Source organism: Cygnus atratus, chromosome 2 (assembly GCF_013377495.2).
Source record: "Cygnus atratus isolate AKBS03 ecotype Queensland, Australia chromosome 2, CAtr_DNAZoo_HiC_assembly, whole genome shotgun sequence".
Classification (NCBI taxonomy): Eukaryota; Metazoa; Chordata; class Aves; order Anseriformes; family Anatidae; genus Cygnus; species Cygnus atratus.
The window spans coordinates 61,467,619-61,482,754 of record NC_066363.1 but is presented as its reverse complement, the minus strand read 5'-3'; the positions used below and the strand labels follow the sequence as shown (position 1 = coordinate 61,482,754).

The window sequence follows — 15,136 nt, the reverse complement described above, 5'->3', positions numbered from 1 at the left end:
GAAGAAATTCTGAACAGTGGTTTTACAGAAGTTCAAATTCTTACTGGATTCTTACTGGATTCCACTTCAATTGTACCAACTACCTCACAGTTTTGAACATGTTCATCAGAGACGGTCAGGAAGCTTCTTTACATAAGAAATACATTCAAGAGAATTTTTAAGCTTGTGGGAAGGGGTGAACAAAAATTGTCCTGAATGAGAAACACAGCTGCATCTCTTAAGGTCACCACACTTCTGTCTGGCATTGCCAAGAGTGAAAAAGGTATTTGTGTGCTCAGCAGCACAGACTGAATAACGTCAATGTTTCTAGGACACATCTTCACTGTAAAGCACAGAGCTAATGCTGTATGTGTGTGCACAGTGAGTCTGCTAGCCTTCCTGCAATCCCCAGATCTACAGCACATCAGAGTACAAATCCAGTGATTTCAGGGTCCACGATTCCTCCCTGCGTTCCCCCCTGCTGCGCAGGACCCAGCAGCTACACGAAACTGCTCCATAGCGGTTCCCACCAGGTCACCAAATACGCAGGACAAACGTGGTTTTCTGATATTCTGCCTGGCAACTTTTTTGGGTAGAAAAGAAGATGCTTCTTGGGAGGTCAAGGAATGTGGCAGATACATCCTGAAAGATTAGCAGAGGCGGATGTTGCCCAAGTCCTCCAGAAAGTAAGCCAAAAAGCTTACGTTAAGACATACTTGTTATACAGCAAATAAAGACATCTGTATCTGATAAGTGTACTGTGAGAAGAGACCTAGAGCCAGCTGACAGGGAAGATGTGTCTACACAGGCCCTCAGGGCTTTGTAGCAAGTACCTTTCTGTCCAGCTTACCTCTTGAATAGAGGTAAAGGATTAAATTCCACATTTTACATAAATATATGATCCTTTGCCTTATGAAGTAATAGGATAAATCCATCGTCCTGCAACCTAAAGCATCCTTAAGCACAAAGCTGCTGGTTAGTGTGGTTAAAGGTATACCCATTTTTCTTGTTGCTGATCTTGGACTGCCAAGAAATGATACCAAGAGGAAACCAAGCAAGAAGGAGCCTGACTTGAGCCTAATGGCCAGTGTTTTCTGCTCAGAGGAAGGCAATCCAGGGTTTCAAACCTGATTCGCTAAATTGCTTCAGTTTCTTTAAATGGCTATCTAAAATTAAACATCTATGTTTCTGGGAGTAGGGAAGAGAACAGGAAACAGAGAAAAGTGAAAAAACCTGTGTTTATGGCACTCCTGCCCACAGAAAGTACTGGAAATCATCCAATAAACAAAGAAAAAAGTATTTCAAGACATTCAACCCCCCAGAATTCAGAGAAACAGTAGAAATTTCAGGTCTTAGCCAAAATGTGCAATCAAGACTTTGAGAGGTTGCCAATATTGTGTTCTGTAAGAGTTGTGCCCATCTTCTCTGAGATAAAGGAAAGTGACAGCTGAAGGTCAGCACTTGAAGAGAAGGGGGAGAACTGGGATTTTCAAAAGAACACTGAAAACACATTGCTTTATGGTTTGGATAAGAGATTTCACTCTAGATCAGGTCTTTAACTACTTCTTCATACATCAGTCCACAAAAAGTTCAAACTGTCTCTCTTACAAAGTGGCAGAACTGGCCTTCGGAAACTCGAGGATCCATCCATTTAAATTCACAAACTGTGCCACATACTTCAACAGAACACAGATTATGCACAGTAATCTGGATTAAGAATACAGCATTCCAGTATCTACACTGATTTCCTGTAAATTGTCACCACACCCTATAGTATGTGCAGGGATTCCTTAGAAACTACATCACGGTAGTAACACAAAAGCACTGCTAAGAATAAGAGGGCTTGCCAGTCTGTTTTTTGTTTTTTTTTTTTAAAAAAACTTTTCAGATCCTGATGCTATGCCTATTAGCATGTTACATGGTGAAGTTCAGTTCCTAGCTCTATATTTAAGGACCCAGATATGTGATCTGATTTTCAAAAGTACTGAGCAGTAAGCAAATCTCACTGCCTTATCCAGGAACTATTTCCTATTTTATAGCTTTACAAATTAGTCACATGTATATTAATAAGCTTAACCAGATATAGGAGCCTGATTTTAGACCTACATTTTGTCTTTAAGTTTTCCAGCTGCCTGAAAAATAAAGTTATTACCTGCAGATCTATTGACCACAGATAAATAGTTACTGGCTCCCCCCAGACATCCAATACTTCACTATACTACTCATGGAAGCGATCCATTCAAATATCCTGCTAAACCAAGTGCAAAAAAGCAGAGTCACATTCCTGCTAGAAATGCAATTAATACTCTGAAAAGCTCTCCAGGATTTCATCAGATGTGCTGACTAAACTAAGAACATATGATTTCCACAACACCTCCAACAACTGGCAGAGCAAACACAGGACGAAGGCAGGAATACCAGGGGAGCCGAGCTGTAAGAGTTGAGAAGAATCTGAGCCAAAATCTGAACCATGAAACCAAAGAGCAGCCACCTTGGTACCACATGGTACAGGGGACTCAGGTTAGCCAGAAAGCTCCCTCAGCTCCACGTAGACTTCATCAGAGCATGCTTTCCCACTTAAAAAACAGGTACTCACAGTGCATTAGTATAAGAAAACAGGAACTGAATGGTAGTAATTATTTTATTACACTAATAAGGGTTCACGACACATGGAACTTCTCCAGCTGGGGAAGGCTACAAGGAAATTCATCCACTCTGAAGAGCGGAAGACTCTGGGCCTAAGGCTCATGACTAGTGCATTGACACTTGTCAAGCCATCTAAGGCCAAATGCATTAATTTCTCCCCTATTTCAGCTCTATCCTGCTATTTATACCTTTCAGAATGTGTTGAAAATTGGGCTGGAGCACCAAGATAAAAAGGGGAGAAAACACTCAAGTGTTTTTCGAGAGGAACAGGAACTCCCAAATGAAATCAGCCATTTAGAAAAGATCAGGCATGAAACCTGTTAGCAATTGAATGCAAACATAAATTAATAAGCATATGTATTAGTTATTCCTCACAGCAGTAAGTGGATTTAACAATGCAATCGTTTGGCCTCGTATTCTCCTGGGGTGAAGAATTACAATTGGTGGCAATAGAAATACACCCCCCAAAGCCTTTCAGAGCTTTATTAGATTTCTAGTCTGACTCACTCATTTTTCAGGCTGAGGCATTTTTTTTTCTTTTTGAAATCATTAACAGTTTAATCATCCAAGAAGTGTTCTCATTATACAAGATTTCAGACCTTATAAATCCATAGAACAAAGACGAGAAAGACATACCAGGTTAATTGTTCCATCTCCCAATACCATTATAGGATGGATTTCTGTAGCACATTTCTCAATATATTTTCCTGTCTCGTCTTAAATGGTCTTCCATTTATTTTGGATGACTACAGAATAATTCAATTATTTCATCTCAGGAGCGTTTTTAATGATATTTGAGAACATTTTCTACCCTAAACATCCTTATTTCTACCATCCAAACTGAAACTGTGTAAGATGAATCTTTCACCTAGGATGCTTCCATACTTAAACATTTTAACATAGGAGTCAAAACCATTGCTGCTCATCATACAATAGTGTGATTTGAAATATAAGAGCACAATAACAATGATAAATAAATATATATATTTATATGTGGCAACTGTTTTGACGGCTAGAAACACAAAGCTTAAGAATAATCAGATAAGCAATTTATGTCTACCTGTAGCTCCGTTAGACCCACAAGGATGTGTGAAAGTCCTCTCCTAAAAATTCACCTGCACTTCGGTGGTTTTGTTTTTATGACTGCTACACTGAACTGACAAGGATTTTGTGGCACTGAGGTACTCTGAACTGAACAAGCTAATACTATCGTATTATCTGCTCTCCAGATGTTAGGTATTCCAATTAAATTCTACTGACCCTTCATGTAACTGCTGAAACAATATCAAGAGAGCTAATGAAGCCTGTCATCTGTCTGTGTGGCTTTTAAAATATATTAGGATTTTCTTTAACAGCTCAACACATAAGTAGAAACTGTCCCCTCTTACACTTACAATTCTCCATCCACAGAGTAGCTTGGAAATGAAGTTCATGCTGTTACATGGAACTGCAGAAATTACCCAACAGGAATTCAATTTAGGGTTCAGCTTGCAAATGTTCATGTGATCATCTCTCACTTTCCTACCTATTTATTTGAAGAACATATAAACTAAATTGGATAACTCATGTCCTACCACCTCAGACAAGATCACCTTGCAGTCTGACTCTCCCTGGCACACATACACAGCGTACACATGCAGGTGCACATATCTGTACGCACACACATGTGCATGTCATATTGGCTGTTGTTCTTCAGGAAGCCCACGAGATCTAAACCATGTCTCATGCATCCCCAGCTCTGATGTTTTGCCTCGGCCTCTAAGCAGGAATATAAACAAGTTGGACAATTACTGGCCAAGCCTTTTATTGCTTAAGAACAAGCATATAGAAATATGCATACCAGAGGCACTGATTTCCACTAATTCTTAGTTCAGCAAGTTTGCTAATTACAAACATTTCAGAGGTACAATACATCTGGACACCTGCTGTTCTCACTCAGCGCTGAATCTCTTCCAGACTTGTAAATCCTTCCTCATTATTGCCATTCAACAAAAAAAAAAAAAAAGGAAAGAAAAAAAAGCAGACAAATGCAATACTCAGCCTAATCCAGTGTATGCTCAGGGTGGGTCCTTTCCAGATTTCCTGGCATGAACAGCACCCGGTCCCTGCCAGTTCAGGACTGACTCTGACCAAACTTGTCTAAAGCAAAAGACTGACACTACCAAAAGGATGGCAGAGGGAGGAGTGGAAAGCATCATTTTCAGCAATCCCACCCTGCCTGATGGAGAAAGAACAGCGATAAAGTAGGAAGGGTGGCACACGGCAGATCTCTGCAAGAATAAACGCAGAAGGGAATGTGGGAGCTTGCCCTGCCCAGGGAGGAAAGGGAGCTTAGTGGCAAGAAGTTTCACCTGGAACACAGTCAGCAATTTGGCTGACTCCTGCAGTCTCCCAGAAATCTCCTATATGCCTGGGTATAAAATATTTGATTGCCACCCTTCCCACAGATCCAGCTCCAGACAAGTACATGAAGCTTCTGAGGCTTCAGCTGTACCAGTAACTTAAACTGCCCCGGCCTCCAAGACAGGGAAAGACCCTTGGAGCATCCTAGCAGCTGACCCATGCCTGGGAATGGTTTGCAGTAGCTGGCACAGGTTGAAACCATGGCAAGAGCCACTCCAGCAGCCTATCAGGATAGAGATGTCACTCCAACACCTAGAAATGCACCAGGCACAGTTCAGTTTGCTGGTGGAGACCTCACCTGACTTAAGCAGGCATGTTGGCATCTCTGCTTTGAAGAAGGTGCCACTGGCAAACCTGGATCACGCTGTGTGGATGAACACTACATTTCAGCCTGTGTAGATCTGTCACTGCCTTGTGCTCAGTATGAGATATTGATTGGGGGGATGTTTTAAAAAACAGAGTGCCATTATTAATGCAGCAAGCCAAAATTACTACAGGTGTTCATAATTCAGCTTCATAAAAAATACTCCTATGCTTTCTCATACCTGTCGAGTAAACTAATTTATGTCCAAATACTTTTCAAACACGCATTTCCAAAAATAGTGCTTTGATTTAAAAACGTGAAGCCTGTCCCAGAGACGTGCAGCCTCAGACACCCAGAGATGCAGCACTGTACCCAGACTCTCACTGGAAGTCTGACATAACTGGGAACAGAACGTCCTAAACATTTTATGTCTCTTATAACTTATAAGCAGTTTTATGACAGACCATTCCCAAAATCCTGAAGACGCTGACACAATTAAATCTACTGAGAATATTTTCCTATAACAAAATGGTGTCTCCATCCACATAACAGCAGGTGATTTTATTACAGTATTCAAAACAGACAAATTCTAGCATACCACATTTTAAACTCTAAGATACATTACTGGATACTACTAGAACAAATCCCCACTGTATTTGGCAGGAGATCTTTGTCTTTCCTGGTTGACATGTATTTATACAGTGGGTATACAAAAATAAATGTTATAGTACAAACCACTTAGAATGAACGAAGCCAAACCATGTTCTAAATACACATTAATTTCCCTGAAATAAGAAAATTTATTAATTTTTTCCAGTGGACGGAGGTAGCAACTGGATTTGGAAGGCAATGAGGAAGTTAATGGAAAGTCATTCTCAGGGTGGGAAGTTTTAAAGTTCATAATACACACTCAAAAAGTAAAATCTTTGTTTCTCCACCCAACCTTGATCCATCAGAGATTTTCTGTTTGAACAAAACTGAGCTGGCTAGCCACTGACAACTTGGAAGGCTGTAATCTTCTCCACATAACCAGTCTCCACCCAACAATTGTACAAAAGTTGCCAAGGCATCTATCAATAGACATGTACACATAGCCCGTAAGAATTTGCTTTTGCTACCACAAATGATTACACCAAGCTATAGCAACCATAGTTTCTGGTAAGCATATACAAGAACCCTAGAAAATGACTAAGTTAGTGAGAAATCAACTGTTACTGTATCCTGGGCCAGTTTAGTTACATTATTTTGAACTAGGAGAGCCTCTTTGCTTAGGAAAAAAAAGCCAATGCATGAAGTCCCACAATAGCATCATGCTCATTAGGAAATTTCTGTGAAGACCCTTTTCCTCAAATTACTCAGAAGTTTACATTATTTATCATATTCTGATTGCCTTAAGGCCAGATCATTTAGGAAAAGGAGGCTCCCCTCCCTGAACAGTCATAGGTATGTTTGTTTTTAAATACAAGCATCTTTTTGCACTGCCTTACAGTACAAGTTGCATTATTTTAAAATAAACATGATCAATAAGTTAAATAAGTTAAGGCATTCTGAATGAAAACCACATCAATGCACTCCTTTACTACTCTAGTTCTGTTTTGGTCTAATCAATTAGTACAAGACAGTTTTTTTTCTCACATACAAAGTAATGATTTAAAGAACTGATTTAAAGAACGAATACCCAACATAATCCTCTTCAGTGGTTATGCCACCAGTAAGGGATACACCTTCCCACTGGTGGGTGCCTATGAACTGTTTCCAAGCTGACTCCTTAATGCATTGGTGCAAAGCACCATGAAGAACTTTGTATGCTCAGTATAACCTTTAATTCTTACATCAAGAGGTTACTTGATACTTTTTCCTACCTGCTTGTTTGTGAACCATAGTGCTGTAATTCTCCTTGAGGGAAGTCATGCACACATGCAGGGAACATCTGGGTCATGAAAAACAAACTAAAATCCACTGAAAGCAATCATTTCAGCTTTGACATCACTTTAGCTTAAATAAAATCATATCTAAGTGACTATGAAGCCTGCATGTTTGCAAGATGTGTGGCTTTTCAAGTGGGTCTAACAGACCTGACGCAGGATATTGACAGATGGAAGTCTCCCCCTCTCCTGCCCAGTTACAGCTCCCTCCCATTTCATCAGCTGTTCATTATTTCCATCATCTTCTGCCACCTTCATTCACAGAAGTTAGCCACCTGAGCTTATCAGCAAAGCATCAACCTGTAACAACAGGTACCTTGAAGCAACAGATGCAACATTTCCAGCTTCAAAATGCCACTTCTCACTGGACCAACAGGATCTAGGACTTCTGAAATCACACACCACTAGCTACATTTAAAGACTTCAGTACTAGCGTTAATACCATACTTGTCCATCTGCCTCTACCCTTTAGAAATCTTGCTGTTTTCACAAGCTAAATGTGGTACCTGTGCTTCTCCTGCTAAGCACTTATCTCAACGTTATCTGGAGCTGGTATTCAGAGGGAGTTGGATCTTCTGAAAACAGAACCTACTAGATCTTTTCTCAGTTGGATTTCCAAAACGTAAGGTCTCTCCAGAATCGTTATATTCTTTGAAAATGCAAGTCCTTTGTTACATAAACTTTGTTTCCTACTATTCCTCTTGGCCTTTAAAAACAATTCTGCTTGCAAGATGACAAGAATCCTAAGAGAGAACACTAAGCCCCGATTTTTCCATGAAATCGGTCTTTGAGGATCCTGTCACAGTGCCTCGAGGCTACTCAGCCAGGGCTTTGTCACCATGACTGCTACGCTGAATGCGAAGCTCTGCCTACTTCCTTAGCTGAAAGCACACTTGCAGGCACACCCCATGTCAAAAATCCTTTTCTTACTAAGCTAAGTGAACATCTGGAAAGCAAATGGAAAGGGATTGTTAAACTGGCTCCCTCTCATCCAAATTACACAAGAAAACAAGTCAGGGAAATTCCCAACATATTTTTGTTTCTGCTTTACCATCTCAGTATTTAGGTATTTTAATATTGATCTGAGAGTATGCCTGCAGGGCAAGATGTGACCTTTGGAGTTTAAAGCCAGTGGGTAAAGTGTCCAACCAGTTTAGTTCATGTAACATTCAGTTTCCATCACACTGCACAGGTTCCAAAGTTCTCTACAAATTCCTATTGTGTGTTTGCAACAATGCAACATTCAGGTACTTAAGAGACACACCATCCCTCTTCATAAAAATAAGTAATTATTCGATTCTCTTGTCATTCATTCACTTAAACATAAACTTAAATACTCAGTTCTCTAAGTACAAGAATTACAGCAAAATGCAATTCCAAACACTTGGGTATATGACAAAGTATTTTGTTTTTTTGTTTTTTTTTGAGTAGTATTTAGGGACCTGTAGATTTCAGTGCAATAGAATATCCTTACGAGCAGCATCAGAAAGCAATGCTACAGATGATGATGCAAGCATCTCTTTATATATCAAACTTACTAAGGTTAAAAAATAGATTTAACAATCCACTGTAAAAAGCCTAAAATTCCAGACAAACTTTTCAGAGCTTAAAGGAAAGAAAAAAAAGGTTTCCTATTCAGAAGCTATACCAAATTGTAACTCTATAAGTATGCTTTGGAAATCAAACTTGACTGGATACAACCCCAAGAAACTTGATCTAACTTTTATGTTGGCTCTGCTTTGAGCAAGGAACTGGATCTCCAAAGGTCTTTTCTAGCCTAAATTATCCTGTGATTCTGCAAATGAAGAAGTTTTGCAAGCCACAGTAGTCTGATTTCCCTGCAGAGCCTCAAGCCTCATGGTTGGATGCTCCAGTCCCGGCACAGCAGGAGGTGGAATTGTCCTGCAGGCTCCTTCCTTGGCAGGCTGTCCTGCACCTACAAGGACCACGCACAAACTGGAGCCTTTTGAAAGGTCACTAATGGGGTCTCTCTCCTTGACCTGCTTTCATGAACCTTGAATATGTTTAATACCTTCATAAGCACTGTCTTGATAACTCTTGTCAAAACGGCCCAACATTTTCCAAAGATACTAGTGAGGTCAAGACAGACAAACAGACAGGCAGCCCAACCACGTACACTTCATTTCCTAAGGGAATGTTTTGGGGAAAAGAAGGATCCCCGCTCTCTAAATGATGAGTGTTTGAAAATTATATGACTTCTCTTGTTCTGACCAAAATTAAAAAAGACTGTTCTGAAATGCAAAGGAGCAAAACAAGATCCTATTTATACACTGCTGTACCTACACTTCACTTTTACTGAAACAGAATCACTATTTCAGCAAAGCATTTTCTGCAATAACAGCAGCAGAAGGGGTTCCCCCTGCCACATGATTGGATGTGAGGAGCCCTCAAGAAAAGAGGGCAGTGGCCCAAGCAAGGTATTCTTTATTCCAACCATCATTCTTCCCTCCTGCAGGTGGGTAAAGTCCCCGTGTGCCCTCCTGGACCCAACCCTGTCCCTACAAGGCTAACAAAGCCTTGACCTGAAAGAAAAGCTGGGGCTAAGTCTTTCATGAGAAAGACTTCCATCATTCAGAAAGGGAAAAACCAGAAGGAGCAGCACTTTTCTCATCCTTTCCCTCATTCCATCTCTTTCTGCCCAGCACAAACAGTTTGAAACAAGCAAGTGACCTCACCTTTTGCTGCCCAACCCTGTCAGCACAATTCTTTACTACCTCATGGAAGAGCAATGACATCAGAAACAGTAGGGTCAGTACAAAAAGACTACTGGGTACAAATGGCTCTAAGCTTTGCCATCATTTTTTACATCCACTTCTCCTGTCAGTTCAGGATTAGAGTGTGCCACGGGCCTAGGGCAATAACATAGTCCAAACCTGACCTGATTCCTTTGTGCTATCTTTTGTCCTTTCTTCCAGCGGAGAATGGGCTTGAGAGGAGGTAGTTCCTTGTCCTCTTTACCTCTTTCTAGCACATGTTCCCCAAGACTGTAGGCAGCTTCAAATACAATTGGAGATATGACATCTTTGACTCTTTTCTGTAAAAGAAAGTGGACAGAGATATTACCTTCACATACAAACAAGCAGATTTTTATACACAACAATTATACACACAATTTAAGCGGAACTTATATTCAACACTGCAGACATGAAGCAGATTTCTCTGTTCCCCTTGGTCTGCTCAGCGACAAACAGGAAAAAAGCACATTATACCAAAACAAGAAAGATCAAAACAAAGCCAACAAAAAATGAGTTACTCTTTTGGTACTCTTGGTTCCACTGAAGTCATTGGCACATTTGCCACACCTGCAAACCAAGTGTTTTTCAATAAAACCAAAACACTTTCTAAAAAATATATATAAATTAGGATGTATTTCCTTTAGTACTGCAAAATTTGGAAGCAAACAGTAAGTCTTCTCTGGGGTTTCTAAATCCTCAACTTTGAAGTCACCTCTACTGTGCTCCACACATTTAAAAAAAATGAAACCGTCTGGCCTTGTTTTTTGTGTTTTTCCTTTGTTTTTTGTCATGCTCCCCACAGTATTAACGAAATTATTGAATGGTTAAATGTAGCTATAAAAATTAAGGCCACAGACATGCAGGAGCAAGAAAAGCCATCTTCCAGCATGTTTCTGAAAGGAAAACTCATAGCTTTCTCCACCCTCAGAGCAGTAACATTTGCAGGAAATATGGAAGAAAGTTTTTCAGTTTCTTTTAATCACTGTGTTCTAGGCTTCACACCAGAAGTACTATAAATGGTGCCACATTATTTGTCTGATAGGATAAAAGAACAAAGTGCTCATTGTGCTCTGTTCAGTCTTGACTTCCAAAATCCAATTTACCAGGAAATAGAACTGGCAGACATCCTACCTTTTCATGGGCAAACATCCCTCTTAAATTTCAGCTACTTAAAAGACTGTGTGTAAATTCAATGCGGATTGAGGCGATAAATACCATAAGAAGGACGGCAAATCTTCAAATGGGCCAACTCTCAACTTCACCTTGAATCCCTCAAAGGGATGAGACATCAACATCTTCAGCCTCTACCACTCCTACTCCCTTGGGTAGGAGTTGTGCCATTCAGAGATTAAAAATAGCAATGCTAAAATTCACAGAAGCTACTAGTTTTGCTCTCACAGAGAATCATGTGTAATAACTTCAGTGAGGATTGTATCAGCATACGAGAAGACTACGCATACACAGAAACAAGACCATAAAAAGCATACCACGAGGCAGCAGTGAAACACAACAATTTATCAGGCAAATCACCACCTAATCCAACCCTATGCAGCCAACTGTGTCAACACAGAGCAATTAAAACTGTAGGCCATGAGTCAAATTAAAATCCACCTATAGCTTTTTTAGCTCTGGTACTGCAGTATGGCAAGAGTAAATGCTTAATGACTTTTACGTGTTTTAATATGATCTTGCAGGGTTCAGTCCAACGCCCTTTGAAGTCAAAAGACAAGTTTCCCATTTACTTCAATGAATGTTGGAGTGTGCCCATATTGTTCACTGGTGTCTCTTTCTGTTTCATTTTAGTGGTGAAATTGTGACTTCCAGCAACTAGATTAATTACATGTGTGGATATTCCTCCACCACAGCCCTGGGGAAATGTATTTCACATACCCACTTGTCTTTAATTAAGGATGAAAGTATGAATCCTACCCAGTTATTAATTTTGCCACATGTTCAGTCCCTTCTGCTCACAATCTTAAAACACGAAGACAACATTATGTGGGGTTTTTCCTAAGACAGACACAAGACAGTTCTCTCTCTCAGGTATACCACAGACTGTCTGGGAAGCGAGTGTGTAATGAAAATACTGAATATTTGCCCAAAATCAATCTGGAGAAGCATTATTTTAAGTTGGAAATACACCCACTTTCTTTCTCAGACAGTCTACCTGCTTCCAGTAATTAGATCATGTACTGGTGACACTGCACATGGATCACCTTTAAGTATTCCTGAAGTATTCCTGATTTCTAAAAGTTGAAAGATGCAATGACAATCAGGTTTGAGACAGACTGAAAAATTCTTCAAATCAAGGAAAGTATTTGTTGTATTTTCTCTCAGTTACATGGCCCAACTGAAGCAGACTTTCCAAGAGGAATGGTTTCTACAAGCAGCTTTTATATGTATTCACCTTTCCTCACTATGCTGAGGAAGCGTCAAATGTTAAAGACACTTCTGAATTGTGAAAAAGCATCCCTGGCAAGTCACAGCACATGGACAGCACAGCTCTGTTAGCTGGAAAAGATGTCTGGAGGACATCAAAACAAGCGTAATACTTGAGGAGTTCACATTATCAACAGAAACAACCCTACAACAAGTGTTCAGTGAGTAATAATAATAAATAACATGTATAGCCTGGATGTCACTAAACTGGTATATGTTTTTGCTGTGCCTGAATTAGACCAGGGACCTAAAGGTAAGGCACGTTTCCCCATCAGCTACACCATGTAGTTTGCCTGTTCTAAAAGCCACTTCTCTAGGGTGGTTTTGTTTGTTTTATTTTTTCCCCTTTTCTCTTTCTGACCAGATTTCATCCTAGACATAAGAAACTTTTGCAATAAGGCTTTGCAGATATCAATACGCTTCAGTCCCAGCACATCGTCCTTCCACCAGCAAACTCCCTGCAGAGGAAACAGCCCTTGCCAGACGTATTCCTTTGTCTGGATCTTTCTACCTTTTCCTCTGAGGCACGTTGCATGACTACTCTGAGTTGATGAAAACGTTGTTTTGGTACAAACAAGCCTTTTTTTTTTTTTTTTTTTTTTTAAATCAAGGTGCTCTCCCTCACTATTATCAAGTGATGACAAAGAACTCCAAGTCCAAAAACAGCACACTTAAAAGCATCAAAGAAAGCAGTAAGTTGCTTAGAGGCGTTTCAAAAGACTCCTGAAAGCTCACCCTAACAAAGGGCTGGCTTGCCATCTACTCTCCTAGAACAACCACCCCAAATAAATACACTTTATTTTTTTAATGCTGTGGTAGAAGCTGGGCACAGCAACATACATTTTCCTTTTTTTTTTTGTCTGGCTTCGCAGGAGAGAAAAAAAGCAAGTAAGCAAGCCACTGCCAGATTCATGACTGCATTTCTGTTTGGCTTCTGTACCTATGGGGTCCTAAAAACCTGAAAAAGAATCACAGAGCACTGATCAAATATCAAAACTGTGATTCTGAACAGCATTTCAATTCCCTCTCTACGATGGAGCGTGATGATTTTAGGAAATTGTTTTCTGCCTTTTTTTTTTTTTTTTCAGTAGGCACAGCTTAAGGTACACCGTGACAACATAAACACACACTGCAGCCTCACAGAGGCATACCCTGCCTTGTCAGGCAGACACTGTCTTCTCCAACACTAATTTTGTGCTACCAAAAGCCCACACACATCAGAAACTTGTGAAAATTTGGATGAAACAGGACAGGGTTTTATTATAGGGATAGGATTTGCTCTGCTCATGGTGTGAGCAGTTGCCAGAGAGGACTGTATACCATTTCAGCTTTCTTTCGGCTCAATGCCGCAGTACAGTCAGGGGACTGTACATGAGCCCAATAAATCATCACGTCTAATCCCCTTTCTTCTACAAGGTGAAAGTCTCCAGCAGGGACTCTGAAGAGTGCCAAATTCCATTTTTAATTATGGCCAATGGGCTGAGAAATAAATTGAGATGTAAATATTCTCTACAATCCACAGCAAGAGTCCTGCAGGAATAAAGGAGGAAATGTGGCCCTTTAATAGCAACAAACCATTAAGTGAGTATGAAGTCATTTTCAATAGCATTGAATGAGGAAATACATATTGCCATTAGCGATGACTTCTATCGTTGCCCCTTGCTTCTTGTCCTTGTTCACATCTTTTGAGTGTTTCTCTTGTTATTCTCTTTGGGAAAGTTATCTGCTCTGTCAGGCCTTTTTTCTACTCTCTGGCTTGATCCTGAGGGCATCAACCCATGCAAAATTTCAGAGCTTTCAGTGAATTCAGAACAGCTTTTCAGTACTTCTGAGAATTAAGCTTTGTTTAGCTTGATGACTAAGAATGAATTTGAGAACCTGGCTTTTAAAAACATTTAACTTGAAACTTCTAGTCTAAACATATTTATTTCAAGATTTAAACAAGCACTAATAATAGACTATAAGCATTTTTACAGGCCTAAAACACAAAAAATATATTTGACAATCCTAGTTTAATAGATAACACATTAATGCTGTAAAACATATAAAGCCATGGTGCTAATGCTAATCCGGCATAACACTTTAGTCAGCTTGCAGGTCACTACCACGTATGTCCTCAGCTCGGTGCCAAGGGATAAATAGTTCCCTGCTCAGTGGTTTCAGAAATGACTCAAACCTCCACCAGCCTTCAGAGCCAAAGCCAACTACTTCCACAATTTATCATGTTTATTAAGACCTGCAGCCGATATTTCATATATTATGGCTCATGAATTAATAAGATTACAGTGTATGACTTTAAAATGAATTAATTTCTCCTATTATCTCAGCCTCGCTCCCTGAACTGTAAGTCATTCAGGATAAAAGACTTTGGTGCATTCAATTCAGTACAAACAGGGAGACAAACTTGCATTCATTTCAGACAAATGAATGCATAGGTCTCGTTCCTGTACCTGAAAATGAGCGAGAAGCAACTTAACTTGTTTGCCCTGTTCTTTGCAACACTTACTGCAAATCTAAACTACAGACAAGCTTAGACCCTTCACGGCACCAATTCCTAACACATGGTGCAAGTTACTACTTTCAGCCTCCTACTAATCCTATGCAACAGAAAAAAACACCTCCATCCCCAGGAGAGCCTTCCTCTCCCTCTCATCTGTATTTACTTTGATCAAGACATTCTAAGG

At 40.0% G+C, this 15,136-nt stretch overlaps 1 protein-coding gene across 2 annotated transcripts in view; it reads right to left on the bottom strand.

Annotated features, from left to right (window-relative positions):
- ITGA9 (integrin subunit alpha 9) overlaps positions 1-15,136 on the bottom strand; it is a 216,824-nt gene that overhangs the window by 97,256 nt on the left and 104,432 nt on the right. For both annotated transcript variants that reach the window (XM_035552621.1, XM_035552622.2), the window contains one exon: positions 10,157-10,312. In XM_035552621.1, coding sequence (XP_035408514.1) covers positions 10,157-10,312 — 156 coding nt within the window. The remainder of the gene's footprint in view (positions 1-10,156; positions 10,313-15,136) is intronic.